The sequence below is a fragment of the Odontesthes bonariensis genome, chromosome 10 (assembly GCF_027942865.1).
Source record: "Odontesthes bonariensis isolate fOdoBon6 chromosome 10, fOdoBon6.hap1, whole genome shotgun sequence".
Taxonomy (NCBI): Eukaryota; Metazoa; Chordata; class Actinopteri; order Atheriniformes; family Atherinopsidae; genus Odontesthes; species Odontesthes bonariensis.
The window spans coordinates 8,654,560-8,682,120 of NC_134515.1; the positions used below are offsets into that span (position 1 = coordinate 8,654,560).

The following is a 27,561-nucleotide window of genomic DNA, read 5'->3' on the forward strand; positions in this document are numbered from 1 at the left end:
CGTATAAATGTCTCCCACAAATGACTAAAGAATTACCGTAGATCTCATCTCACCTTTAGTGGAGATACCAGAGTGAAATGCAGGAGAAATGAGGCGGTGTAAAGTCTAATGAAGTTAAACAGTAACAGATGGGGCTTCCTTATTGCTCTTTATCAGATATCAAGGCCACCCGGGAGTTTCACTGGTACTTTTTTTTATGATGGTTAGAGCTATTTTTAACATGAATATGGAAAAAATTGCAAAACAAATTGCAAATGTACTGAATTGTTTGTAGAAATAAGCAGTTTCTCCACCTTTTTGAATAAAGGAGACATTATTTTGACCACAAAGTGAAGTTTAAGCTGCATTCTTCCTTTATAAAACTTACATTTGAGGTTTAGAGATGTATATTTTTGTCATGAGGAAAAACTGGAAAATCTATTGAATTGTTTGTAGAAATAGAGTTTCTCCACCTTTTTGATTAATTAAGTGATACTGAAGGTGCTTATTTTTGTTTTTTTATTGGATAACTGCAATAACAGGAAAGGAGGGACAGTCCAACCATGAAAAAAAGCTTTCTTTAGATGAATTAGTGTAATTAAATGAAGGTTGGTTTACCTCTTTTTGTCTGTCTTTATGTGCTTTTGTCGACTTCTGAGCAACATCATTGTTTAATCCAGACTGAGTTAGTTAAAAATCAGCACTATTTGACCACAAAGTGAAGGTTAAGCTGCATTATTTCCTTTTAAAACTTACATTTGTGAGGTTTAGGGTTGCGTATATTTGAATAAAAGCATGGTTACAGGGGAGTTTTGATTCAAACTTTGCCTTGGAGAGAGGTCTTGTGTCCACACACACAGCTTAATCAAAAACACAACAAAGTGCCATATTAACTGCATTTATTTTTTTAACAGGAAGTGCCACTTCATCGATGCGCAATCATGTATATAATCTTATATCAGCAAGTCCATACAGATGGTTACAAGTGACGCCAAGCAACAATGATGAATGATTGATGAGACAAGGCGAGAAGCCTTAAACAGACAAGACAGATGTTTTTCCCCTCGTTCAGGCAGGAAGCAACCACAGAACTGATGCAGCCTTCGGTCTAATCACTGAAAGATGATTTCAGACAGCGAACGAGTCGATAAACATTCAAACATCTGGGAAAAACCACCACCGACTGGTTGAGTTCCTTTAGACCAATCACAGAAGCTACTGACTGCCAAGAAAGTGAAGCCTGATGTTAACCTGCTGCTTTTAGGCTCATTGATGTTTAAACGGAGAGGAAGTGATGCGAGGATGGAGGCGGGTGCGCAGAGGAGTCCCTTTTTCAGAGTGTTTTATGTGACTGAGATGAGCAAAGCCATCGCTCAGATGGAGACAGATGGAACAGAGCCGACCCTTCATCACGAGATCATTGTTACCCTTTTTTATTTTGTATAACCTTAAGCCCTTGGGCTCTGTTCCATCAGTCCGTATCTGTGAGGCTGGCGAGGCGACGCCGCTTCTGTGCGTCGGGGCCTACGAGTCGTTGACGGACATGCTGTCCATGGCGTTTGGGAGGTTCTGGTCCCCCCCCCCCTGCTTCTTCTTCTTCCCTCCGTCCTGCTTCTTTGCTTTCTTGGACATCTCCTGTTCGATGGGAGCCGGCTTAACAAACTTAATGATCTCCGTCAAGCCTGAAACACACAGATTCAAAAGCATTCAAGGATAGTGTAAAATAAAAAAATAAAAAAAGAAATTTAAAAAAAGGGTCGATTTTAAAGCTTCTTTCATCTGGACGAAGGTTTTTATTCCCAAAATGCAGCTTTGTTGCTGCTGCTCGGGTTTTATTCTGTTTTTAATTGTCTTATTTGATGTTATTGGCTGACCAGAGGACTTTAAATCATCTTACTAAATTATAATATTTTTGTAGTTTCAACCTCTCCATCAATGTTTTAGTAGATTTTATGTTGTTGCGTGGCTGTGAAATCTGCCTGCAGGTCCAAATAAAGCAACCCGACCTCGAGCTGAACTTTGGTTTGGTTCAGTCAGAAACATTTCATTTCTCAGCCTCTGAAGAAACTGAAAACCTTTTTTTTAGGTTAATCCTCCTGTTTTTTGTTGTGAATCGTTGAGGAATAAATGCAGAAATAAACCGGAAAAAAGGAGCCTTTTTATGCTGTTCAAAAGATTTCTTAAAATGAATGAAACTGTGAATCTTAACCTTTTTAAATGAATGAATCTGGGTCTGTTTTCACAACTTTGTTGTGCTTTTTGTCAGCAGCTCGATTCTTTATTCCAGACTGAATTTGTTCAAAATTTAGGTCCGAGTTGCATATTTTTATCTTGAATGTGGAAAAATTGGAAAATAAAATGGAAAATGTACTAAATTATTTATAGAAATAGACAGTTTTTCCACCTTTTTGATTAATTGAGTGGTACTGAAGGTGATTATTGTTTTTTTTTTTAAATTGGATAACTGCGATAAACAGGAAATGAGGGACAGAGGAGTAAAGTAGAAGTCTAACAGTCAATAAAAAGCATTTTTTAAGATAAATCTTCTGGGTTTTTTTGTGAATCGTTGTTAAACTGATCCGAGCGTCTTGAAAATGTCTTTGTGACACATCAACGGGGTAAAAACATGCCTGAACTAATCCAGGACAAGTTTAAAACAGGATATCATCACAGGTGTCAAATATCCGACCCAGCCCCGCGCACACATACTGAGGTCGGTTTGTGGCCGACGCCTCTTACCAGGAGGCATGAACTCCCTGAGCTTCTCCGGAACAACGATGCCCTCTTCGGTTTGGTAGTTTTCCAGGATGGCGCACATCACGCGCGTGGTCGCGCACATGGTGGCGTTCAGCATGTGGACAAACTCTGCCTAAACAAACACAAATTGAGGGAAGGAAGGAAGGCGTTCAGAGCTCGCTGCATGTTGAGATAAACACCAGGGGAGGTGAGAGATACGGAGGGTAAGCACAACAATATTAAAAGGGATGTAAAAAAGCAATGATGAATGCTACTAAAATTAAGTAAAAGATTAATTAATACAATACAAAGAAATTCATTTTCAGGCTTATATTAATGTTTTAATGTTGCCGTTTGATCCATTTATTCCCCCAAAATGACTTATTTCTGTCTCATCCTTCACGTTTAACTCCAGAGTACCTAAACGAACATTTATTAAAGACAGTCTCAGTGTCAGTCGGGTGTAAAGTGAGCAGAATTAAAACCAAACACTCGCCTTGTCCATCATCTTTTTGGTCTGTCCGTAGCGGATGCGGAGGCGTCTGGCCTGGTAGTCGGTGCAGTTTGAGCAGGAGACCAGCTCTCTGAAGGCGCCCGAGCCGGGAAACCAGGCTTCCAGATCCAGCTTCTTACTGGCTGCATGATTCAGGGCGCCTGTGACGATGATGATCAGCAAACACATGGTTATCCTCTGAACTTCTTACATAAACTTAAAGCTGTAAAGATTTTATCATCCGCTGGTCGGGACAGAAGCAAACAACCAAAAATCAAAGCCTGAGAAGTAGAGCGAATGAGGAATTTAAGACATTTCGCCAGTTCTCTGTAATCGTTTAATGCACATTTTAAGACATATCCCACACCCACCGACTCTCGTAGTGCCACTAACAGCTGATTTAAACCCTGTTTGGGATGCAAAGTGTCAACAAAGACATAAATAAATAAAGCTAAGGAAAGGGCGGGCGTGTGTCGGACCTACCGGAGACGATGTTGACGATATGATAAGGAATCCCCAGAGACTGGTAGAACTCTTCTGCTGTACCGATCATCTCATCAAACATCTCCCAGGATTTTCCGTCGTGTGGCGAGGCGTAAACAAACTGCTCGATCTGCAAGCAGAGACATTTGGGCTCAGTTCTAACGACAGTTTGATTCTCAACAACATATAGAAATAGAAAAATACTTTATTCATCCCCCAATGGGGGAAATTAAAATTAGTCAAGTAGCTCAAAAAAATGATTAATATTTACAATAATTGTATATTAACAACAATAATAATAAACAATTATAATAAAAAAAACTACTACTAACTAATAATAATAATAATAATAATAAATGATTATTATATGAATTAATAAATTAATATTGAGGCATCTCTACGGTCGCGGCTAACAGCAGCGAGCTGCTCCTTCCAACACGACTCCCGGCTTCGCTCCACCACTGACCTTCTCAAACTGGTGCACCCTGAAGATCCCGCGGGTGTCCCGTCCGTGGGAACCCACTTCCTGTCTGAAGCAGGTGGAGAAGCCGGCGTAGCGGATGGGCAGCTCCTCGGGTTTGAGCCACTCGTCTCTCAGGAAGGCTGCGATGGGCTGCTCGGAGGTGGCGATGAGGTACTTCTCATCTAAGGCGCTGTCTTCCGACTTCTCGCTGCTCTTACCGATGACCTGACGGGAACCGTTGAAGGAGAGACGCAAACTTACGGAGCGGCCGGGATCACAGTCTTTAAAAACAGAAATTATGTTCACAAACTCCTGAGAGAAGCGTTCATCGGACTAATACGGCGTCAGTTCATATCACGGATGTTCGTGTTTTTAACCTTTTCTTCTTATCATATTCAAAATGTGTTCGGCTGGATGAGCGAAGGCCGATTTACGCTGCTTTTTAAAGGTGTTCACAGATTCAAAGTTTAGGGGAAACCAACTCAAAAAGAAAGAGTCTTTTTCCTCTGATCAGAGTCCAGCTGTTGTTGTCGGGTCTCTGTAAGTCTAACAAATAAATTCTGGTTAACCGCTGAAAGTGACGTGAATAAATAGTTCCAGTAGTTCAACATGGACAGTTATTTCCATCTCTATGAGGGACACAACAGGCCTGATTTTTACCAATAAAAACCCAGACTGGGGGAAACACCCAGATTACGCAAAGGTGTTTTAACTAAAGATGACAGAAAAAAATCCAAAGTCTCCTTTTGGGCCAAAACCAGCAGCAGCAGGAACAAGAACCTCCATTTTTTCTGCTTTTAACCGAAGAAAATCGTCAACAATCCGATAATTTATAGTCTCAGAAGGACAGAAATGTTATGAACACCTGAATAAAAACAGATGTGAAGGTGTTCCTCATAAAGATTCATCACTATATCTAACAAATCTATTCAAATATGCCGTTTTAATGAGTGACATGTACAGCATCTTTTCTAATAGCTGTAACAATATTCCTCCTTTCACCATGTGCAGTACTCTGTTACGGCCACCAGAGGGTAGCACAGCAGCTCTAAGATTGAGATTAATGCAATTTAATATCAAACTGCCATAATATGGACGAAATAAGCACAAAAATACATCAATGGCCAAATAAATGAGTTTATGTAATGATAAATGCTACTAGAATTCAAAAACTTTAAAAAATAAAGTCATCTAAAATGAATCACATAAAAAGTGACAGAAATTCATTTTAATGTTGTTATTGTTGTTTGTTGACTTCACTCCTCAGTTTTCAGTTAAATTTATTATTTTAGTTGGAATATCTTTCATTTCCTTCATTGTTTATGTGTTATTTCTGTTTTTGTTTGTTTGTTTGTGTCCCATTTTGATTTCTTCTTACGTTAAAATAAATTAAAAAAATCGAATTAAAACGGAGACAGGGAAATGTAACAAACGTCGTCCCAACGAAAAGCAAAGCAGGGAAATTCGGTAAATGTTTTCGCACCTTGTAAAGCTCATCGTCGAACTGGCTGAGCTGGGCCACCTCCTGCATGACCTCTTTCCTCATGAAGAAAGGCGTGTACAGCATGGTGTACTTCTTGCTGTAGAGGACCCTCAGGGCGTAGTTGATCAGAGCTTGCTCCAGGAACACCAGAGGTCCCTGAACACAACACGGGAGAGGAAACGGTTTGTGGGGTTGTTCTGAGGTGCGTCTGTGTGGGTTTAATGAGTCAGTTTGGTGGTGAAGATCGCAGGCCCGTTTGTACCTTCAGAAAGTAACCTCTGCTCCCGGCCACGATGGCGCCCTTTTCCCCTTCAAAACCATCAATCATAACCACCAGGTCCACGTGGGAGTACTTCTTCTGGACGGTGCAGTCCCCCCAGGTGCGCTCCACCCTGTTGTCTGCATCCTGACCGGAGGAAAAGGATCATGATTAAGATTTCCTGACTAAAATCCCCTAAATAAACCTAATATTTGATGTCTGTATTTCAGGCAGAAGACGTTTAAAACGATTGAGTCGTTTAAAGTGGAGAAAAATATTACTTTTTAATATTTTTACAGCACTTTACGGGAAGCTGACATTTATTCTTATTTGGGACAAATAAGTTCGGCCTTCCTGTCTTTCTTTTAGATTTTCTTAAGTTTCTTAAAGAGGAAGTTTGGTTTTTTTAAACCTGGACCTTATTTCTGGCATAAAATACCTTCATCTGCTCACCAATAACAGTTTAATGAAAGTCTGCGTCCTTCAGAAGATATTTAGATCACTGGAGATCCTGTATATCCATATAACGGGAGAGAACAGGGCAGAGACAATACAGCCTCTAAATAAGGCATTTTCTGTCTTTATTTCACCGATACTTTAAGACGAATGAATGAACGTGTAATATTGCACTGTTCGTTCCATTAAAATGTGAACGTGAAATATTCCCTTGCGTTTGTTCGGCTCAGTGGACTCGATATGCGAACTGGCTGCTTTCTGCTGAGATGCTGCAGCATTGAGGTTGAACTTTCATGCTAAGCTAATTCTGCTTCACAGCGGACACACTGTACAGGATTTTCTCTTTACTTTTGTTCGAAATGGTCCCAAACTTTAGACTTTGTTTCCTCTGTGAGAAACATGTCGACCACTAAGTCAAAGCAAATCATTTCCTTCGAGGATTTACACAATACGGAGTTACTCGTGGAATCATTTATGCCAACGCACACAAACACCAAATCCTGTAAACAGACATGTTCAACCAGTTCTTGTCATTTGCCCACCGATAGTTGTTTTCCAAGTGTGCCGTTAATGAAACAACCCTTACACCAAACTGCTCGATTCACTGGACCAGCCAGCACCAACCCACCCACCTCATCGTTGCTAACAGGCACAGACGGGTGCAGGAGGTTGCCGATCTCCCTCAGGTACTCGAAGCGCTCCGCCTCCAGCTTTACCCTCTCCTTGTCGGATTTCTCCACCGCCTCGTCCACAAGCAAACGCACCTTTTTGATCTGCGTTACCGACAGTGCCTGATGCAGAAGAACAGAAACGAGTAAGAAGCAGCAAAGGCAAAAACTTTCGTTGTTGTTTTGACAACATGGAACCACACACAACCGTAACTCATACCGATAGCGTTTCAGCCGTCAGGGACTCCAGGTTCTGTGCTTCCTCTGGTACAGACTCATCATCCCCAACTGGTTCCTTCTTCTGCAAATAAAAAACACAAGAACCCCGTTAAAGATGCACACTGAAAAGTTCAGTTTCCTCTCTTGTAAATCTGACTGCAGAGTGATTAGTTTCCTTTTTACTGCAGCATCTGTACCTTCATTTTCTCCCCGATGCTCTTGCTGCAAAGGTTCTTTGCTTTGTTGAGGTTGTCTGCAGTGAAGCGGCCTGTCGGGGGGGGGGTAAAAGTGTCAGTCAGTTAGTGCATGTTTGTGTATGTGTGTGAAAACTGCAGCAGCAGGACTGTTAACCTGGGGACAGGTGTCTTCACCAGCTAATACAATACTTCATACAATTAAGAGAAAAAGACGAGTATGTACAGAAATTATGATTTCCACTTGTATGACATAAAACAGTGCACTGATGTAGTTGTTAAAACTAGCATCAGAATAAATAGATCTGCAGCGTAGCTGCAGGGCGAGGTTGACTTGACATGTTGACCGCTGAGATTGCATCAGATTTTACGTTTAACTCCCGGCACCGCTAAACTAACCCTTCTGTTTCATATTTTCCTGTCCATACAATAACCCTTAGCCTAAGCATACGTAATCTGTCAACAACTAGATTTAAAATAACATTTATTAGTTTTATAAAGACGAGCCATATGGCTCATTCGGTTTCGCTAAATTGTGCTAGCTGCGCTAACATTAGCCTTGATACGAGCTATTCTCTTTCCCCTAAAAAAAAAAAACCCAAAAAACCCCACCGAACTCCATTCAAAACCTACTCAAAGTTGCTGCTTAACTACATGAGATATGACAACGTTGCGTACAAGATGAGATATATTTACATCTTGGAGTTGGGCGTCAGGTACTTAGCATCATTAGCCACAGTGCTAACAGTGCTAACGTTAGCAGCGCTAACTCAAACAACAGGGATGTAGAAACGCTTACATTTTCTCCACTCTGTGTCTGCGTCGACCAGTTTATCAACCAGCGTCACATCTTTAAACCTCTTTCTTTGAGTCTCACGGATAACTTCTGGATCGCCTCCTTTGTCGGTCCGAAACAGATCCAAGTCGAGCACCATCTTTCCACGCTGCCTGTCAAAAGAAACTGAATGAGACTGCACCGGTGAGTACGCTAGCCGGGTTGCCAGATTCTGTCGCTCAAGTAACTAACCTGCAATCAGACACTGAATCTTTGTGTTTTCTTGATATTTATCATATTCATTATCAAACCAAACCTTCGCAAAGGAAATATTGAAACGCGTTAGCTTTATTGATAATAGGTGAATATTAATCTAAACTGATAAGATATGAAAAAGTCATATTTCTTTCAGGCTTGGCAACATTTTAGACTCACAAACGTCATGACACAGACAAACTGGTTTAGGTTTTTCTTTATTAGATGGTTTGTATACAAATAAAAATATAAAATAAAATACAAGACAGCTCACTTTAACATAAAATGACAAAGGATCGTCCTTATATAGACTATATGAGATATACACTCAAATAAATAAACAAAACATGGCTAAACATGCATAGATGTGTATTTTGGTCTGTACTTTGTGCATATATGTTTATAGTGATAGCAGCTTTTACATGACATTACATAAGTTCTACCTATTTTGGCCTTAAGATACATTACTGATCACATGTAGCGTGTTACAAACAAGACGTAGTGCATAGTTATTGCCACTGCAGCATAATTGAGTAATAGTTGGTTAAATCGTTGAGTTATTAAAAGCTATAGGATTTTAGGATTACTAGGATTATAGATGTACTAGTCACCCTTCAGCTGTGAATTTGATCAAAATTCAGCGCAATCTGTCAATCTTATTTGGAGCTGAGAACTACTGGCACCTTTTATCCATATATAGGTTCTAGTTTTACAATTATATGCAGCAGTTTGTTATCTTCAATCATACACCTGAGTATGAGTATATCAGGGTCAGTTTATGTAGGCCTGACCACCGCCGCCGCCGCCTCAGTCCGCTCACACCACAGCATGCTGGCTCTTTGCCTTCATGGTCAGCCCAGCCTCATAGATAGCCCACTGCAGAGCAGCTCCAGCTGGCACTGAAGCGTAGCCCTCCTCTGTGATGTGTTTTATCTTCAGATAACACCCTGGCCTGTGCAATGCCACTCCACGAAGGTGGGAGAAGAGCAGCGGTAAGTCCCTCGTCAGCCTGTAGTGAGACACCAGTCTCAGCTCAACGGGGACGTCCGTTTCCTCAGAGTACTCGAAAACGGCCGACATGTATTTGGACAGATCCCGCCCGCTGGCTTTGGCCCGGCCGACCTCTTCTCCAATAAGTTGGACGACTGCTTCAGCGCTGTAGGCATTTGACCCTAAGCCTAAAACTTCTTCATCTTCATCACCCCGCTCTGGCTGTGGAGGCACAGGCTTTTGCTTTAGCCCTGGAGAACACACCACCATGACAAAGTCGCTCTCCTGGATCTGCCGACAGTGCCAGGCCATAACGCCCTCCTCAGCCACACTCAGGGAATCCCAAAGGTCCAGGAACACCTGGAGAGACATAAGACAAATTAGAAAGAGCTGTTCCTGCGAAACGGCAGTGAGAATGCTTATGAGCTGAATGGGGATAGCTGAGCATGCTAAAAAAGCTGAAAATAGTTCAATTTTTGTAGTAAAAACTATTGCTAAGGTATTGGTTGAAGGAATTTTGTGAGTTTTGTGTCCTACCACACTTAACATTGGAGTTAGTCAGAGAATTTGAGAGGTTGATCTCGGTTCAAGGCTCATAGCTGAAATTCTGTAAATGTGAGCTCTTTAGTAGTTACATTGGCTGAAAGAGGACAAACTTTCCTACATTTTAAGGTATAATTTGTTTCTCTAAGTTAAACTGTATGAAAGTTAGAGGAATTTGTTTGAAAAAAACTTTTAAACTTATCAGCACGCACTCAACTGTGTGCTCATTCAAAATCAAGAAGGAGCAAAATGTTCATGTTTTTGAAACTGTCATATTTCAACATTGGCTGAAGATATGAAAAAGCTGAAACAATTGGATAATAGCTGAATGTCTTGTGACCCATTTAAAGTTTGAATGGTGTCTCTAACTGAAAGCACGCATAAGTATTTAGGTTGGAGAGAGGGAGATGATTTGGAAGAGCTGAAAGCAGTTTCCATTCATTTGAATGATGGGAAAATTTGAATAAAAGTTGAATATCTTAAAAAGTGTAAAAGTTAAAAACACCAAAAATGATAGCAGGAATCTGCTGAAAGAGCTGAACGTTTGGATACCAAAATTGTAGAAATAGCTGAAAGTATGCAGGAGTAGCTAGGTGCCGAAAACTGGCGGAATAATAACAATAAAGAGAAACAGGAATTTAATAGTGAGAATGCCTTAAAGCATTCTCACAATGAAAACATATGAAAAAATGATCCATATTATATAAAGAAGAAACAGGACCGAGTACATAAAACTTCTCCGGGTACCTGAGTGGCCATGTGCTGCTGAATGAAGGATCCTAACTGCATGACGGCTTTAACATGAGTGGGTCCATCATTGCTACTGTAGCACATCAGAAGGTGAGGAGGGGTAAGCCTGGCTTCAGGTAATGATACCACTTCCTCCTGAGTCCCACTCTCCTCATACTGCTTAAAGATATCTGCAAGGATAACAACAAATACACAGCTGGTAATGGCAAAGTCAGAGCCTAAATACAAGGGTCACAGAATATAAGAGCATCATAAAGGGTTGAATTAGCCTTCAGACAATGCAAGCAGTGACTTTTAGTCGGTTTGGTTTGTAATTGCACCTGGTTTTAAGTCAAATTTCTTCCTGCGCAGCTTGGGCCTCCAACGGGTGAGAGCTGCCAGCAAGAGTCCGAGTATGGCGGCCACGGCCAAACAAAGCGGAAGCACCAGAGCCAGGGAGGGGGTGTCAGGGGCAGCCTCTGAGGATGGAGGAGTTGTGGTTGTTTAGGTGAAGCTCACAGTTAGCTAGCTCATGTTTTCATCCTCCCTGAGAGCAAACTGATTAGGAGTTAGCTGTTGCATTTATATCAAATCAAATCAAATTTATTTGTATAGCACATTTCATGTACAAAACAGTTCAAAGTGCTTTACGTAAAATAAAAGCATTGCAGCAGGGAGTGGAAGAAGCATTAAAAATACATAAAATAATATAAAGAGAAACAAATAAAATCATTTAAAAAAATTTAAAATCAGGCAACAGTCTAGATAAGTTAAAAGATATTTCATGCATTGACACATGAGAAAAGAAATGTTTTTAACCTGGATTTAAAAATGTACATTTGGTGAAAGTTTAATCTCCACTGGCAGTTTGTTCCACTTGTTTGCAGCATAACAGCTAAATGCTGCTTCTCCATGTTTAGTCTGGACTCTGGACTGGACCAGCTGACCTGAGTCCTTAGATCTAAGATTTTAAAGCTGCTGTGATGTGTTCAGATCTCTTAGTCCGGGTTAAAACTCCAGCAGCAGCGTTCTGGATGAGCTGCAGATGTTTAATGCTCTTCACAGTAATGGAGTCTGCTGGAGATGAATGCATGGACGAGTTTCTCCTGGTCTTTTTGGGAGAGGAAACATTTAATTCTGTTGATGTTTCTGAGATGGTGAAAAGCTGCCTTTGATGTGGCTGCTGAAAGTCATACTATAATTACGGTAAAAGCAATGGCGACTATAGTGCAGTAAAGTGATAAATAATCTGTCTCTTATTGCAGACCTTTTCAAAATACTTTGCTTTCTATTTGTAGAATCTAATCTAAAACGGGCCTTTCCGACAGCTAACAAGCTAAACTGTGATTAGCTCAGTTTAGGAACGTTCACGCTTGGGTCTGATTCTTTGAAAATGCTGGTCAAGTCAAGTCGAGACACCTTTTATTCATACAGCACATTTAAAAACAACCGAGGTTGACCAAAGACGGGTCTTTAAGAGGCCAACCAACTAGGGTGGAACCTGTCCATGGCCGTAGTGACATTAGAGGACAGCGAGGTCTGGACCTCCCTTATTTCATCCGAGGTTTTTTTTGTTTTTTTTTTTTGGACCGCCAAAAATGCCCAACTGAATCAAACATAAAAAACCTCAAAACCTCTGTGAAACATGCTTTGCAGATTGTGGTTAACATCCATGGGCTTTGTTTTCGTTTTTTGCCTGTGTGAGTGAAAAAGACTGTGCGAGTGGAGTGGTGCGACTCGTGGAAGAGAACGCAATTCAGCAGACATCGCAAGTGATTAAGCCTGCGCAGCGCAGCACTTGGGCACAACAAAGCCAACAGTTTTAAAACAGTGGCCTATGCATAATGAGTTTTGAGTAGGCTATGATGTCTCCTTTGACAACTTTGTGAAGCAATTTGATAAGTCACTGTTTTTAAGAAGCCGTCATTTGGTTAGTGGAGGAAAAAAAAAGACCGACTGACACCATCAGCTGCATAAAATATGAACATTAAAAACATAGGCTCATGTAAAAGCATAGACTATCCGTGAAAGGTAATTTGATTGTAAATTTGTACTTTTAGGGGCTGTAATTTGCAATGATTTATTTCTACTTGAATATTATTTTTATTTTGGAATATCACTACCATTCATCATTCAGTTCAACAAGTTAAAAGTTACCCCCTATATTCTTTAAAAACATGGTGGTGTACTATAAAAAAAATGTAAATTTAGTACAGTACATTAAAAAAATAAATGCTGGTTTATACAATTAAAAGACACTTAAACAAAACAACTCTTGTGTGACCTGTAATTTAATAAATACATTAAAAAACATAAATATATATAGTACATGTACATAAATGTAGGCTATATATTAAAAACTATATAATTTAATATTCATATATATATATATATATATATATTGTAAAAATTTCGGCACGCGCTACGCGCGCGCATCATGGACCTCGCCTATTCCAAAATCCTGGCTACGGCCCTGAACCTGTCCATATAAGGTATTTAAAAAAAAAATAACTCACTCCTCTAGCTAGCATACATGGAGCCAGTGGAGGGAGCTAAAGACAGGTCTACCAAGGTAACTGTTTCCCTTCCTTGTCAGTCAATGAGCGGCAGCATTTTGGATCCCTGTAGGTGTTGAATGGATGACAGATCTAAACCTACAAACAGAGACATACAGTAATCCATCTTAGAGGTTATGATGGCATGAATGTCACTAAATCTTGCCGTTAGAACTGGACCTAACAACAGAGGGGAGCTGCTTGTAAATATAAAAGCATCTGTCAAAATACACAAATACCGGTGAACACAACATTAGAGAAGTTAAAGATTTTCCAAACACTATAACCTCAGTCTCATTTTCATCCGTCTTAAAGCAGTTTAAACTCAGCCACGACTTTACCTCTTTAACCTCGGAGCCCCCGGTGCCAGAGGAGGGAAGGGAAAATCTGGTTTGATCCGGCTCTGATGAAGTCTTACAACTCTTAGCTTTATTTTGACCCCAAGATGGGTCACACAGAGTTTATAACTGCAGATAAACACTCAACTCATATTCCATTAGATTACAAGAAAATGCTATATAACAGCATATTCTTTTACATTGCTCCCAACATATCTTTTTTCCTCCAAAGAGCTTTCATATGTTCAGTTTAAATGATTGCTAACCACTGTTGATTTCACCTCATTGCATGTTTTGAAATGGTCAGAAATTTAAGACTGAGAACGTTCATGTCACCCAAGAGGAGCCTTTCAGAGATAGAAACCATGAGGTGGCCCTTTGAAGTCCGACCATGCTATACAATTTGCCTGCCAAATTATATTGTGCCACAAAAATGTTCCAGGAAAAACAATAAAAAAAAAAAAAAATCATATAAACTTGAAGACAAAAGTAAATCTGTCAGGTTTGACATCTAGTATCAATTTATTTGCCGTGTTTTAAAAAAACAATATGGGACCATAATATCAGATTTAGTCACTGCCATATGATACCATTCCAAGCTTCCGAGAGTTAGACTCTTTGTGGGATAAATTCTCTATGCTGTTTTGTTCTCTTATTAGTTTGTTTGTAGTCATTGTAATTTATTGTCCATAATCTAGTGTTATTGCCCTCAGTCTCCACTCTCTAATTAAGTTTGCAATAATTCAAATCAAATTTCAGGAATTATTTTTAGCTAGTCATGGCTAACGGGTGAAAAAGACTGAGACCAAAGCACAACTTTTTCTTGTTTTCCTGTAATCAGACTTTAAAAATCAGTAATTGTAGTAGAGTAATTGACTTTATAAAATCATGTTAACAGGACAAACACTAACTCTTAAATTAAATGAGTGCAAAGAAGCGTAGCAAAACTAGCCTTTCTGGCAGCTAACAAGCTAAACTCTTAGGTTAGTTTAGCAACATCTAAATACTTGGTTGTTTCTACAGAGTGCATTCTGCATTTTATGACAGAAAATGTAATTTAATGGCATATTTTTTGTATTGGTCCCATCTTTTTTTTCCCTTTTCCTTTCATAACTTTTGAATAAAATCATTCAAATTAAATAAAAATGTCAGTATCTTCTTTTTAGCTAGTTATGGCTAGCTGGTGAAGGAGATAAAAAAAAAAAAAACTTTTTCTTGTTGTCAGGTTGAAAAAATCTTTTTTTAGTGATTCAATATCAGAGTAATTATGTTTATTACATAATTAGAGAAGGATAAACACCAATCCTTGGATTATGTATAGAAAGAAAAGTAGCAAACCTAGCCTTTCTGTTTGCCAACTAGCTAAACTAGCTTAGTTTAGCAACCTCCATGTTTGGGTTAGATAAAAGTCTAAATCATTTTGAGAAAACTGATTTTTGCATTATTCATTCTGTATTTAACTGCAAAAAATGTAATCTAATCCAATACTTTTGTATTGCTTCAAAATCAGACATTGGAAATATTGTATCATATACCTAAAAATGACACTTATGTTACAATAAGCACAGAATATTAAAAACAAAACAAAACTTTCAAGACAAACAGGAGCTATTCAGTATAATCATTATTTACGATTTGTTACAATTGGTAAATTTATCTCACAAAAACAGCACAAGCATAAATGGCAGGTGGACTGTGTATTATGCAACACGGGGGATGCTGTTTCTTTTGTACTCGCTTTGCAGGTTTTCAAAAAAAGACTAGTTTAAGGCCTTACGTAGGCAAACAAATCAATGGAGAAAACCTAACACAAGCTTCTAAGCAACCAGAAAACATCTTTTATTCCTTATACAATTTCAAAGATGGGAAACATGTGTTTTAGGTTCTCATCATGTGGTACAGAGTTGGTGAAAATAGGACCCAAGAAACTCATAATCTGAGCTATTTCTTCACTGTCAAAACGACTCCACTGGGATGACTCCTGGATACCCAACTCGGCTCTCTTTAAAGTTCAATAAGAAGCATCTGTGCAACCTTAATGTTTATGTTTCTGCTTGTGTTTGGATTTAGAATAAAAATAGATGTGTGTTTGCTGAAACTTTGAAGGTGTTATGAGAGAATATAAGCAGCGTAACTGCTCTCTTAATTGTTTTATGCTAAACTCTCCAGCTATCAGAATATTTCCCAGTGTGTATAAATGTATAAATGACGCTACCACAAGAGAGAGTGAGCTCAATTCAATCCCCTAAATGTTAAAGTCTACATATCCTTGCGCCTCTGGAACTCCACAATAATTTTCATTATATCATTATTGGCTGGCTTTTGGGCTATTTTGAAGGCACGAGTTTGGGTTTCTGGTTGCCAAACACAATCAAAGCCTCCCTAAAGAATAGTCTGCTTTATTTACTCTGAATGGAACCATAATTTAGAAAATGTGGTATTTCTATATTGAAGAAACTAACACCTGAGACCAACTTAAGCTCATAAAACGCATAAAGATCATGTTTACTGCAGTAATAAAGCGAGAGGTAGGGTTACTTTTCGGGAGTCGTTTCATTGAAAAGAATGCAGATTTAAAGCCCTTTCACATTGGCACTTCTTCAGTTTGCTATCAAAGTGAAAGATTGTTGGAACTGGTCACACAAGAGATGCGTCACCTCTCCACAACAAAATGCACAGAGAACCTGGCGAGTCCAGTGATTTAGTGAGAAAGTGGATGAGATGCAACACAACAGCCTGCCCTACCTTTCTGGATGGCCGTGACCTGAACACTGAATGTTTTCCTCACTGCATCCACTTCGTTCGCTGCTATCTGTGGCAGCAGAAAAAGGTTGAGCATCAAAGTTAATTCATGGCCTTGGAAACTGTAGATTGACCAAATAAATGTGAATTTTACTCTTCTTTTAGCCCTGACTTTCTTTGATACTGTCCTCCTCCCCAAAACGTGCCCATCTGGCATTTGTTCATGTCAGATACAGGCAGTAATTACTTATTCAATTGGTTTTACACATAATTTAGCACCTGCACTCACCATAACAAAACACCAGTAAACCATTATCTATGTATTAAAGGGATAGTTCGCCTCTTCAAAATTATTTATGAACATTTTCTTACCCCCCACTGCGTCCTGTGAGCCGAGTTACAGCCTCCCTCCCTTCCAGAACTATCCCTTTAACAACAGTTCTTGACATTTTAATGAGCTTCTTCTCTCGTTTAAGTATTTCTTAGTGCCTCGGTTTACTCTCTGCTCTGTGTTCTTGGTTGGTATTTTGTTTGAGCTTTATCTCTTATGGTCTCTTTCTCAGCAGGAATCCCATGTCTGGTGTTACGGTGTTTGTTGTCCTCTCTTTTGTCCTCTCAACCCCCAGCCGGTCGAGGCGGACGGCCGCTCCTGCGTCTGGTTCTGAGTTTTTTTCTTTCCACCATCACCTCGAGCATGTCAGATTGGATCCAAGAGAAGTTTTGATGCAATCTGTTGGTCTAATTTTGGACTTAATCAATTGATTTTGATTTGATTATAAAGAATTCTAATTATCCTGAACTGGACTTTATCTTTGATGTACCCATTTCCAATTAGTTTGCCGCTTTATAAATAAAACGAGTTTAACTCAAACTGTTACCAAAGTAGAACAGATGAAATTATGAGTGAGGCTAAAGAAGAAAAGTTGAAAACACTGTCAGATGGGTTTCAATCCAGTGAAGAAGAAGCAGCGTCCTAACACCATCCGCCACCACTTCAACTGCTTGTAAAGGAGTAAATGAACTATGTGCAGCAGTGTGTTGTTATTTAATTCAATTCAGTTTATCTATAAAGTGCTAAAATCACAACAAATGTCATCTCAAAGCACTTCAATGATAACGTCCAATTCAAGCCAATTAGAATAATCAATCAGTCCAATTAATTAAATTAAAAAATAGTCCAATTCATACATACAAAGCCAATTAATAAAACAATTTCCTAGCAAAGGAAACCAACAGATTGCACCAAAACGTCTCTTCAGTCCAATAAGTCAGATATTTTTTATTCTGTTTTTATTTCTTTTATATTTTATTCTACTTCATATTTCTACCGTTTTACTGTCTTCTGTTTCTCGGAGCCTTGCAACTAAATCTCTAAACTAAATCTGTGTTTTTGAATGACATTAAAGTCTTTCTACGTCTAAGTCTAAGTCTCTAATGTCATATGAGGAAATAAAAGTGGGAAAAAAGAGAGCAAAGTGAGGAAAGGTGTGACAGATGAGCCCCCCAGCAGTCTGGGCCTATAGCAGCTTAACTATGGGATGTTTCAGGGTCACCTGAGCCATCCCTAACTATAAGCTTTATCAAAAAGGAAAGTTTTAAGCCTGGTCTTAAAGATAGAGAAGGTGTCTGCTTCCTGAACCCAAACTGGTTCCACAGAGAGGGGCCTGATAACTGAAGGCTCTGCCTCCCATTCTGCTTTCAGAAACTCTGGGAAACACAAGTAAACCTGCAGGCTGAGAGCAAAGTGCTCTGTTGGGAAAATATCTAACTGTGAGATCTTTAAGGTATGATGGAGCTCGGTCATTAAGAGCTTTATATGTGAGGAGAAGAAGTTTAAATTCTATTCTACCAACGAAGAGAAGCTAAAACTGGATAAATATGATCTCTGCTGTTAGTTCTGGATTATTTTGGATCAGCTGGAGGCTTTTCAGAGAATTTGTGGGACATCCCAATAATAAAGAATTATCAAATGCATGAACTTGTTATGTAGCAAGATGTTGATCATCATCACATGTGGAAGCTGAACATAGACAAAGGGAAATCAGAGTAGTCGTTGTACAATTTTTTAGCCTCTTTTGTGAAACTGCAACGTTTAGACTGAGTCAGACAAACAGTTAAAGTTCCGTGAACTCTGCAATCAGCAACAAGTTGGAAATCCACTTATTTTACCTCACAAGTGTAGTTTGTTCCTTCTTGAAGGCCATTCATCTGATAGCTGTGGTGAGTTTTGTTATTGGAGGAATTCTAAGGAAACAACAATGGTTGTTAATACAATTATTCTCATGCTACAATGCTGACTTGTAGTCAGGGGAAGGGTAACTCTGATGGTGTTGGGGGGGCGTTTATACTCGACAGTAGGTATTTTCTCTCGGACTGAACTTCAATTTGATGTGAAACACTACAGAGCACTAAGACAGTGCCCTCCACAATGTCTGGGAAAAAGCCACATTTTTATTTGAGTTCCCCGGCTGCTCCTCAGAGTAAAAATCTAAACTCAGACGTGATTAAAGTGCATTTTCCACACTTTAACTTAAAGTCATTTCCGTACAGTTCAGTTCCATCGTGTAGAAATTACAACACTTTTTATGGGGGCTGGGACTTGACGCGTTAATTACAATTAATTTATTACAGAAAAAATAACACGTTTAATCTAACACACCTTTCTCAGTTCCCTAATTTCTGGCAAACACTGCAGCGCACACTCCAGCCCGATAGGTGATGGTAATTGCTTGGCTTGTTGGGCGGAAAGTTTCATTGTTTTTAAAGACTTCCTGATGGCAGCACTTCAAGCCTACGGTGCCACCTCATGTTGCTGCGAGCACAGACACCAGAGCTAACTTTAGCCACGACAATCCTGGTACAGGCAAACGGTTTAGCCAGCCAGCAATAGACCAGATGACGGGGTAAAAAGAGCCAAAATAAGTAAGTCTACGTCTGACAAACTAACAAAGTCTCTGGCGAAATAAATTGCAGTGGACTGTAGATAACTTTAGGTGGTAGAAATGGCAATTTTATTCATCTATTTGTAATAAAGGCTCAAACAATAACTGGAATGTGATGAAAAAGATACCAGAATTAGCATTTATTCAATATTAACAAGCCTTAAAGGGGAAGTTCGATTTTTTTTTTTTTTAACCTGGACCTTATTTCTGGCATGAAATACGTTCATCTAATCGCGATAACAGTTTGGTGAAAGACAACGTCCTTCGGGAGATATTTAGATCATTTGAGATCCGCGTATCTCCATATAACGGGAGCGAACAGGGCAGAGACAATACAGCCAGTATGTCAAAAGACTTTATCGGTGAGTAAATGAACATATTTTATGCCAGAAATAAGGTCCAGGTTTAAAAAAACCCAATTGTTGTAAGTTATTTCTGGTCATTGTTATTCTCGTTAGTCTTCATTTTGTACCTTTATTGTAGAACATCTTTCAACAGAACTAAGTCTGATATAATTTACTGATATATAATTTCATCTGTTTTCATTCTAGCCTCTGGTTACATTCTGAGTCATGAGCTTGTACAAAGTCATTGGTTCTTGTATTGCTGTAAGCATCAGTTTTGTCCGTTGGTTTGTAGTAATCATCCCGGTTAATTGATACATTTCTATATTGTCAGAAACTAACTGTCTTATCAGATTTAGGCCGGTGTGTGTCATTATTGATGTTAATTTAAACAAACTCTTTCCATTGTTATAAATCAAAGGGAGAAATTAACCCAAAAGATAATTCCATTTTTTTTGTTTTTTGCAACTTCTCAATAAGAGTTTGGGATATCATATAAGCTTAGGTATTTTTGGGTTGTACTACTAGTTAGCCAAAAAACTGCCACAGGTACTGGCACACTTATCTTCATTGATGATGGAGCTGCTGATGGCAGCTGCACAATGAATCCTGAGGTGGATAGAAACATCTGATCTGCTCAGGTTATAGTAAATGTCTCCAACCTCATTAGACGGCGCTTCCTCCTGCAACAAGAGATTAGCCACTGTAGGAACCTTTGGCAGTTCCTATAACCTTTTCAGGAACGGGGACGTTTTTTCCTGCATTCGCACATACAGGAACTCTGGACCACGGCCCTCAGTTCCTGGAACCATCTTAGCTCCTTCTCCGAGGCTGGGTCTGTTCTGGTTTCCATAGGAACACATCTGACGGAGGTGTTTGGTGGTCGGTAGCTCCGCCCCTTGTCATGTTGTCACGGCTTAAATGTTTCCTCATACGACACGGACACAACCGGTGCGTGTTTAATAAGTTAAACTCACAGAAGTATGGCCTGCGCTCCATCCTTCGTCTCCTGACTCTCTCTGTGAGCTCTTCCAGCCTCCATGTTAGACGCCTGATGTGATCGTCCATGATTAATATCACCATCATGCAGACCATCAACACGGTGGCCTCCCCGCTCTCCATATTAGCTTCTTGGTGGTGTTTTTTTCTTCTCTCCTTACTCTTCGCGTGTTTTGTTTTGTTGTTGAGTGTGGCGCTAAAGTAACACGTCGCTGTCGCATACGGTTGCATCGCATCAGTCTCTATCAGGTCCTGACTCATGTGCGAATGCAGACTGAAACAGTTTCCACTGGGGAAGGGCAGTTATCAGAATGAAATTCGACGAAGACCGTTCTTAGAATGGCTCTGTCCAAATGCGGCTAATGATCCCAAACATCCTGCTGAGCCTGCAACACCAGAGTTTATCACCTGATTTACATGTCTTCTATATGCGGAAGAAGAAACTTAAAGGGACAAGCCCCCGGAACAAGCAGGAGTTGAGTGGTTGCGGTAAAGGCTTGGGAAGATACTCAGCACCTGGTGATGTCATCAACCGCTGACTTCCAGCAGTTGTTGTGTGTAAAGGATATGTAACAAAGTACTAAACATGGCTGCTTGGTCCCAAACTTTATGGAGCCCTGAAACGAGGGGGACTGTGTATAAAAAGTGTTGGAATTTCTACACGGTGGAGCTGAAATGTATGAGAGGGGGACTCAAACGATATGAGACAAATATAGAACACACTGGAACCAGTTCTCAGAGAACGCCTTTAGTTATTTCACCAGCTTCCTGTTTTTACCACATTTGGCCACAGAGAGCTCAGTAAAAGTAGCTCTCGACAGCATGAGAACTCATAAGCATGAAACAAATTAAGCATGATCGTTAACAGAATAAAAACACGGCTAAATACTGAGAACAGAGGAGGAAACCACTCACGGGTGTGATGTCCGTGTATCTCTTCATGCCGTTTGCGTAACACAGTGAGAAGTAACTTCTGATGCCCAGTTTTGGAGGGGCCAGGTTAAAGGTCACAGTGATGACGGTGCCTTTCTGATGGACCTCAATATGTTTTGGGTACCAGTCTACAACCGAAGCACAAGAGACTCACAGATGTAAAGTCGATCTTCAGAAGGGGCATTTAAGTGATATGGATTAAATTCAGGAACTTTAGAAGTTTCTCTCACCGTGTTTGCACTGCTCGAGACCGTTCTTCTCTGCACACGCTGCAAGACGGTAACGAACATGGAGTTATAAAGTGTCTACATTGCTCTGGATTGTAAAAATGAATGAAGAAAAGTACAACATTTAGACAGCAGCCAAGAGATGACATGTCAGAACGAATACAGAGTCACAGGCCATCAGACAGAATGATTAAACCTCTCATGTCACCCTGAAGCTAGAAAAAACATTCTCCCTAACAGATAATAACAAACAGAGAGTCTTACAGCGAGTGGAGAAGATCTTGCTGTGGTAGAACTTTTCCCACTCCTCCGGAACTGGCAAAGCCATGACTGTAACAGCGTACTGGGATCCCAGGGAGAGGCCGGGGAATGGGTCTGACTTGTACACCTGCAGAACGCAGCAATCATGACCTCGGTTTTTATACGTGCATAGGTTTAACAGATAAGGAAATATTCTACTTGTAGATTTAAATATAGCAAATATACCAAATATTGACTGTTAAGGTGGTTAGAATTGACTGAAAATCAGTGGCAACAGCTCTTATAGAGGGATTAATTCTCCTGGACCATTTGAGTCTACTGTAGTTGAGCGTATAAGAATGAAAATGTATCTCCTGCTTTCTTTCTCTGACATGGCTCGAACCTAAGGTGATGTTCGCTCTTTGTTTCCCAGGTTGATCAATCATAAATGTATTCATGTAGAGCAGACAAGTCTCTCTTTATCATTACCTTAATCTGGATCACTAGAAAAAACAAAGAAAGGTCAGAAAAAAGGGCCGTACTTGTGTAACATTCACACCCTGATGGATACATCTTCCTCCTGAGCTACAGCCTACGTGATTTCCCAAAAACATGAAGACAACAATGACGCATTTCTTTAATATTTCACACAGAATTATTTCATAGTTTCCATAACTCGACGGTGCCCCAAACAGACGTTTCTGCCCCCTGCTCGGTCAGTACTTTGTATAAGCCTCAGGCAGGTCACACAGCTTGTAGATATTTTTGTAGAAGCTATGATTGTTTCAGTTCTTGGCTTCTTGTTCTGATTTTTGACTCGTCTCAGTCAGTTTATCTTCCTAAGGTCTTTCATTCTCTTCCTTTTTCAGCTCCTTTTTCCCCCAGAGATAAAGGCATTCCATTAGTTGCTGGTGTTTGACTAAATCAAGTCCTGTCTCTTATGTTGAAATGTTCCCAGCATGGTTTTCTGCAACTCAAACTAAATGATGACTAATCAACGTCCCTGCAGAGTAGCTGCTTTTGTTTTCTCTCCAAACTTCTTTGCTTTGCACCAGCAGGTTTTGTGTTCAGGGTGCATTTCTTTTTACTCGTGTTTTTGGGGCGGTCTCACAGCAGAACAATGCACCACTTTTCTGCAGTCAAACAGGTTCATAATTACCTCTCCAGCAAACCTAAAATCAGCTCTTAGGGGGTATCTTTATCTTTTTAATTACAGTCTTGTGTGAGGAAACATTTAGTTGTGCAATAGATGTTGTCACTAATACGTCGCTAAAATTTGTGATCACACTAAGGGAATATCAATGGAAACTTAATTAAGATCAACTCACGGCTCAAAAGACGATTTATCTTTAAAGGGATAGTTCGCCTCTTTTGACATGAAGCTGTATGACATCCCATATTAGCAATATCATTTATGAACATTGACTTACCCCCTGCTGCGTCCTGTGAGCCGAGTTCCAGCCTCGTTTTGGAGTTGACGAAGGTAGTCCGACTAGTTGGCTGGGGTTTAAAAAATAAAGCATTTTGCCAACGCCAAAACGAGGCTGGAACTCGGCTCACAGGACGCAGCGGGGGGTAAGTCAATGTTCATAAATGATGTTGCTAGTATGGTATGTCATACAGCTTCATGTCAAAAGAGGCGAACTATCCCTTTAAACCTTTAAATTGTTCTGTGGCTGCACTGTGAGTATTTCTGATGTGTAAATCCAATTAACCCAAGCTTCTATTGTGTAACATGAGTTAGCAGCATACCACACAGATGACAAAGTGAAGATCAAAGCAAGCGCCGCCCTTCCTACCATTTCAGCATGTGAGGTCGAGAGGGAAACATTACGATGAAAGAGGAAGAGCTGACAAGCAGTACTGGAACCACCCAGTGCCTGGAGGGACACCTGAAATCCTCGCAGGAAGGCGATGCCTGCAAACGCAAGAAAGAAACAGTCAAGAGTTTCATATAATCCGTAAACCAAATTGCGTTCTGTCAAATATACCGTCTATGTGCGCTGCATGTGGTGCTCTGGATCAAAGAGTGATCAACATCAAAGCTTGTTTCACTTTCTCCTGCTGTGCCTCAGTCATTCTGTCTGTCATACATACTGCTTTTATAATGAACTGCAGGACTGTTTCCCTTCATATTCATTTACAGAGTCTCAAAAACAATTAGACTCTTGAGCTGAGTCTAGTTAATTTGAATTTATTCAACTTTTCCATGTTTAATCCAGAAACAGTTCAGATCAGGGTGGAGTCGACGTTTTAGGGCTGCAGCTGTGGCCTGTAGATATGTGGATGATAAATATACATGCCGAGACCTGTTAGATGTACGGGTCATTATGCAGTTTTTTAAAAGCCTAAATCATTGGTTAAAGTTTTGAAATGTCTTTCCTGTCCGTATGACTATTTAAATCTAAGTGATTCCCTTCTACTGTGAGTAAAAACAGACAATCAGGAAACAATCAGCATGTCCAGAGACACAGACTTTCAAACTGTACGTGACCCTCTTCCATCAAAAGCGAATTTACAGTCCGTACATGCTCCACCAGTCCTGTGGAGCGACATTATAAAACAGACCGCTTCACAGAAGAAGATAAAAGTTGGTAACCACAGCAAAGATAAAAATGTAAAGAGTTATAAAGCTGTCTGATTTCAGGTGACAGGCAGCTGAAGCTGTTTTGGTCTGTGGGGTAATAAGTCAAACGGAAAAAGGGAAATAATGAGCTAAAAGGGCACACGTCCATCTACTGCAGTGGAGTCAGACGTCCTTCAGGCATGCGAACAAGCAGCTCAACTTAACGTTGAACGTAAACTAAATGATTTGAACTCATGAAGACCCAAAGCTTTCCAAAAACCTGAGCAATGTTTTTCTGAAGATTTGAGAGGATAGTCACTTCGTACTGAAACGGTTTCTCCTCAGATTCTGAGGAAACTCTTGAAACTTTTGAGAAGCAAAAAGACTACCTGTTGAAAGTGGCATGCTTTCTTAATGTTACCGTTGTCTTATTTTTAGATGATAAAACATGACAAATATTTTCAGAAGGAGATATTTCTGGACTGTTTTGTCTATTTCTTATTCACGGTTCATGTATACGGCATGTTTCCTGTGAGGAGGCTGGGATGAGGCAGTCATTAATCCAGGTACGTTATATTTGTAAAGTTGTAAAGCAAGACAGGATGTTTTCCTAACCATTCCAACCATGTCATTTTTATTCTTAACCCTGACCAACTCAGCTTTAATACTTCATCTTAAACAAGTAAGTGAGCAAACAACAAATACAACATTTAACTTAAAAGTTACTCAAAGGCAACAAATGCAAACGGGACATTTCAAAGTGACTTGAAGACAGCAGCGATAAGGATGTTGTGTAACACCGTCTTCCACCATCCCCTCCAACCTCCAAATATTTACTTTGGGGCTTTTTGAATGTGATGCAATGCTCAAAATGTGAGTATTTAACAAAATGTTGTGACATTGTTACTCTGTGGAGTTGTTATCATGCTCAGTAGCCCAAAATAACAGCGAAAATTGTGTCTGTTGACACAAATAAACAGAAGTTCACACAACTTCAACACATTTTGCTCTGAGACTGTGTTGGGAAAGTAGGTTTGTACTTTCTGAAATAAGCTAAATGAAAAACTGGAGATCTATTCAACACTAACAACAACACAGAGTACGTTCCACTCCTCCGTTCTTCACCCTTTATATTGAATATGGGACAAAATGTATTCCTATCCACACTTGTTTTAGTTATTTTAACTTTTTGCTTTTAAGATTCTGCGAAGCACTTTGTGCTCCACCCAGTCGGATTGATTGGTTGTTGCAGCATGAATCCTGCGGAACAAAAGTGAGGACTATAAATTTTTCCAGCTGTAAATTAGACGAGGTCAACTGTAGTCTCATGACAAAACAACTAAACTTCATCTGATTTCTCCAGCACATCTGCATTCCTGTGGAATTATTGGCAACTACACAATGAAATGACCACATTTCGCTGCTTTTCCCGCAAAATGTTGGGAGGCTCTACTGGCATTTTAGCTTGAAAATGACTCAATTACTGTTATCAGAGAGGAACTGCAGCTCCGAGGAAGAGTTTGAGGAAAAATACTGATGACCTAAGTCGAAGAGAGTCGACTGAAAGTCCGGGTCATAAACAGAGGAGACCCTTTAGCACCTGCCCCTCCGTTTAAAAACACAGTGATCCGATTATTGGTCGTGAGCTTGTTAATCTTCCATATTTGCTGCTGCATGACAGGTTAAGACAAATATCTACATCCAATTACACATTTTATAACATTACTTCCCCCCCTGCTAATTCAGATAATTCAATACATCCACACACAGGCAGAAAAGGAAGTTTGGAGGCAGGATCATATGTAGGATAGATAACACATGTAGTTTATCTGTTAAAATGCAGCTGCGGGCTGAGTTATGTGACAAAAAGGGAATTAAAGATGAAGATTTCCATACACAAGAGTAGTACTTCATTACTTGACGCTTAATTTTAGCTCGACATGGGGTTTAAAGTCTACGATTTAGGGTTATCGAGCGGTTATTTTCATTTTGTTCTGCTTCAACACGTTGTCATCTGATGTTTTGAACGTTGGACTTTAGACCGTGTTTTTCTGATGTCATGCACATGCAATCTCATCATTGCTTTTCTGGTGACCTGCCAACTTGAACATGTCTCAATGATGATATTAACCTGTAATGTGAGTTAGCTGTTTGTTAATTACCTGTGAGTCACTGGGTTACTCCCATTAATGGATCACATGCACTGACAAAAGTCAGAGGCTGAAATACATCTGTTTTTGTTCTTGTGTTAAAGACAGTGGTATTTTCAAAGACTTGGAACAAATACCAACATCTTGCTTTGTTTGAATCTATATTTAAATGGTAAAATCACAAAGGACCTTTCGTATTTACTTTTAGTGTCCTCACTGACCAGATTTATTCATTTAGACAGCAAAGGCAAAGGAAGGCAGAAAGGTTTATATAACATACAAGAAACAGCTTTCTGGAGGATCCAACAATCTGCAGATCAACTGGTGCAGATGTCAGGATGCAGAGGGAAAGAACAGCTTTTACATCAGTGCCATTGGTGTACAAAACAAGGCCTCTAGATGCACTACTCACTTTAGCACCTTGAATTTCATGCCCTATGTATGTATATATATATATATATATATTCAATATGTTATAATCAAAATACCTGGATAACTAATATATGTATATATATATATATATATGCTCTAATTGCACTTTAGTTGCAAAACAACCTTCTCTTGTCTATTTAATTTTAGTCTCCTTTTAGTCATCCTAAGTCTCTTCTCTTCTTGTTATTTTCTAAGTCTTCTTCCTCTATTTATTTGATCTAAATGCAATGTTTTGGACTGCTGTGAATATTTCCTTTTTCCTTTCTTTACAATGACAGTAAAGAAGTCTGATCTGAGGATGGGTTTTCATCCGAATCTTTCCAGGCAAGGACAGAGCTCTGCTCACGATTTTGTGATAAATTACATCA

At 39.7% G+C, this 27,561-nt stretch overlaps 2 protein-coding genes across 2 annotated transcripts in view; both read right to left on the reverse strand.

Annotated features, from left to right (window-relative positions):
- Window positions 1–863: 863 nt before the first annotated feature.
- On the reverse strand, window positions 864–8,410 carry sars1 (seryl-tRNA synthetase 1). Its single transcript, XM_075476126.1, has 11 exons — window positions 8,233–8,410; window positions 7,437–7,507; window positions 7,241–7,321; window positions 6,985–7,143; window positions 5,900–6,043; window positions 5,638–5,793; window positions 4,158–4,379; window positions 3,692–3,821; window positions 3,212–3,369; window positions 2,719–2,848; window positions 864–1,661 (listed from the first exon to the last, which is right to left on the reverse strand). The coding sequence occupies exons 1-11, from the start codon at window positions 8,366–8,368 to the stop codon at window positions 1,504–1,506; spliced, it is 1,545 nt and encodes a 514-aa protein (XP_075332241.1). The 5' UTR covers window positions 8,369–8,410; the 3' UTR covers window positions 864–1,503.
- A 288-nt stretch (window positions 8,411–8,698) lies between these two features.
- LOC142390588 (interleukin-17 receptor D) overlaps window positions 8,699–27,561 on the reverse strand; it is a 31,791-nt gene continuing 12,928 nt past the window's right edge. Inside the window, exons 4-12 of the mRNA XM_075476144.1 lie at window positions 23,845–23,963; window positions 22,070–22,193; window positions 21,809–21,847; window positions 21,561–21,706; window positions 18,530–18,604; window positions 16,364–16,430; window positions 11,067–11,204; window positions 10,744–10,916; window positions 8,699–9,813 (exon numbers count right to left, since the gene is read on the reverse strand). Coding sequence (XP_075332259.1) covers window positions 9,280–9,813; window positions 10,744–10,916; window positions 11,067–11,204; window positions 16,364–16,430; window positions 18,530–18,604; window positions 21,561–21,706; window positions 21,809–21,847; window positions 22,070–22,193; window positions 23,845–23,963 — 1,415 coding nt within the window. The 3' untranslated portion in view covers window positions 8,699–9,279. The remainder of the gene's footprint in view (window positions 9,814–10,743; window positions 10,917–11,066; window positions 11,205–16,363; window positions 16,431–18,529; window positions 18,605–21,560; window positions 21,707–21,808; window positions 21,848–22,069; window positions 22,194–23,844; window positions 23,964–27,561) is intronic.

Coding starts and splice junctions, on each gene's coding strand:
- sars1 (XM_075476126.1), bottom strand. CDS start 8,368: ATGGTGCTCGACTTGGATCTGTTTCGGACCGACAAAGGAGGCGATCCA. Junction 6,044..6,984: donor TGCCTGTTAGCAACGATGAG/GTGGGTGGGTTG, acceptor TCCTCCGGTCAG/GATGCAGACAACAGGGTGGA. Junction 5,794..5,899: donor GCAGAGGTTACTTTCTGAAG/GTACAAACGGGC, acceptor TGTTGTGTTCAG/GGACCTCTGGTGTTCCTGGA.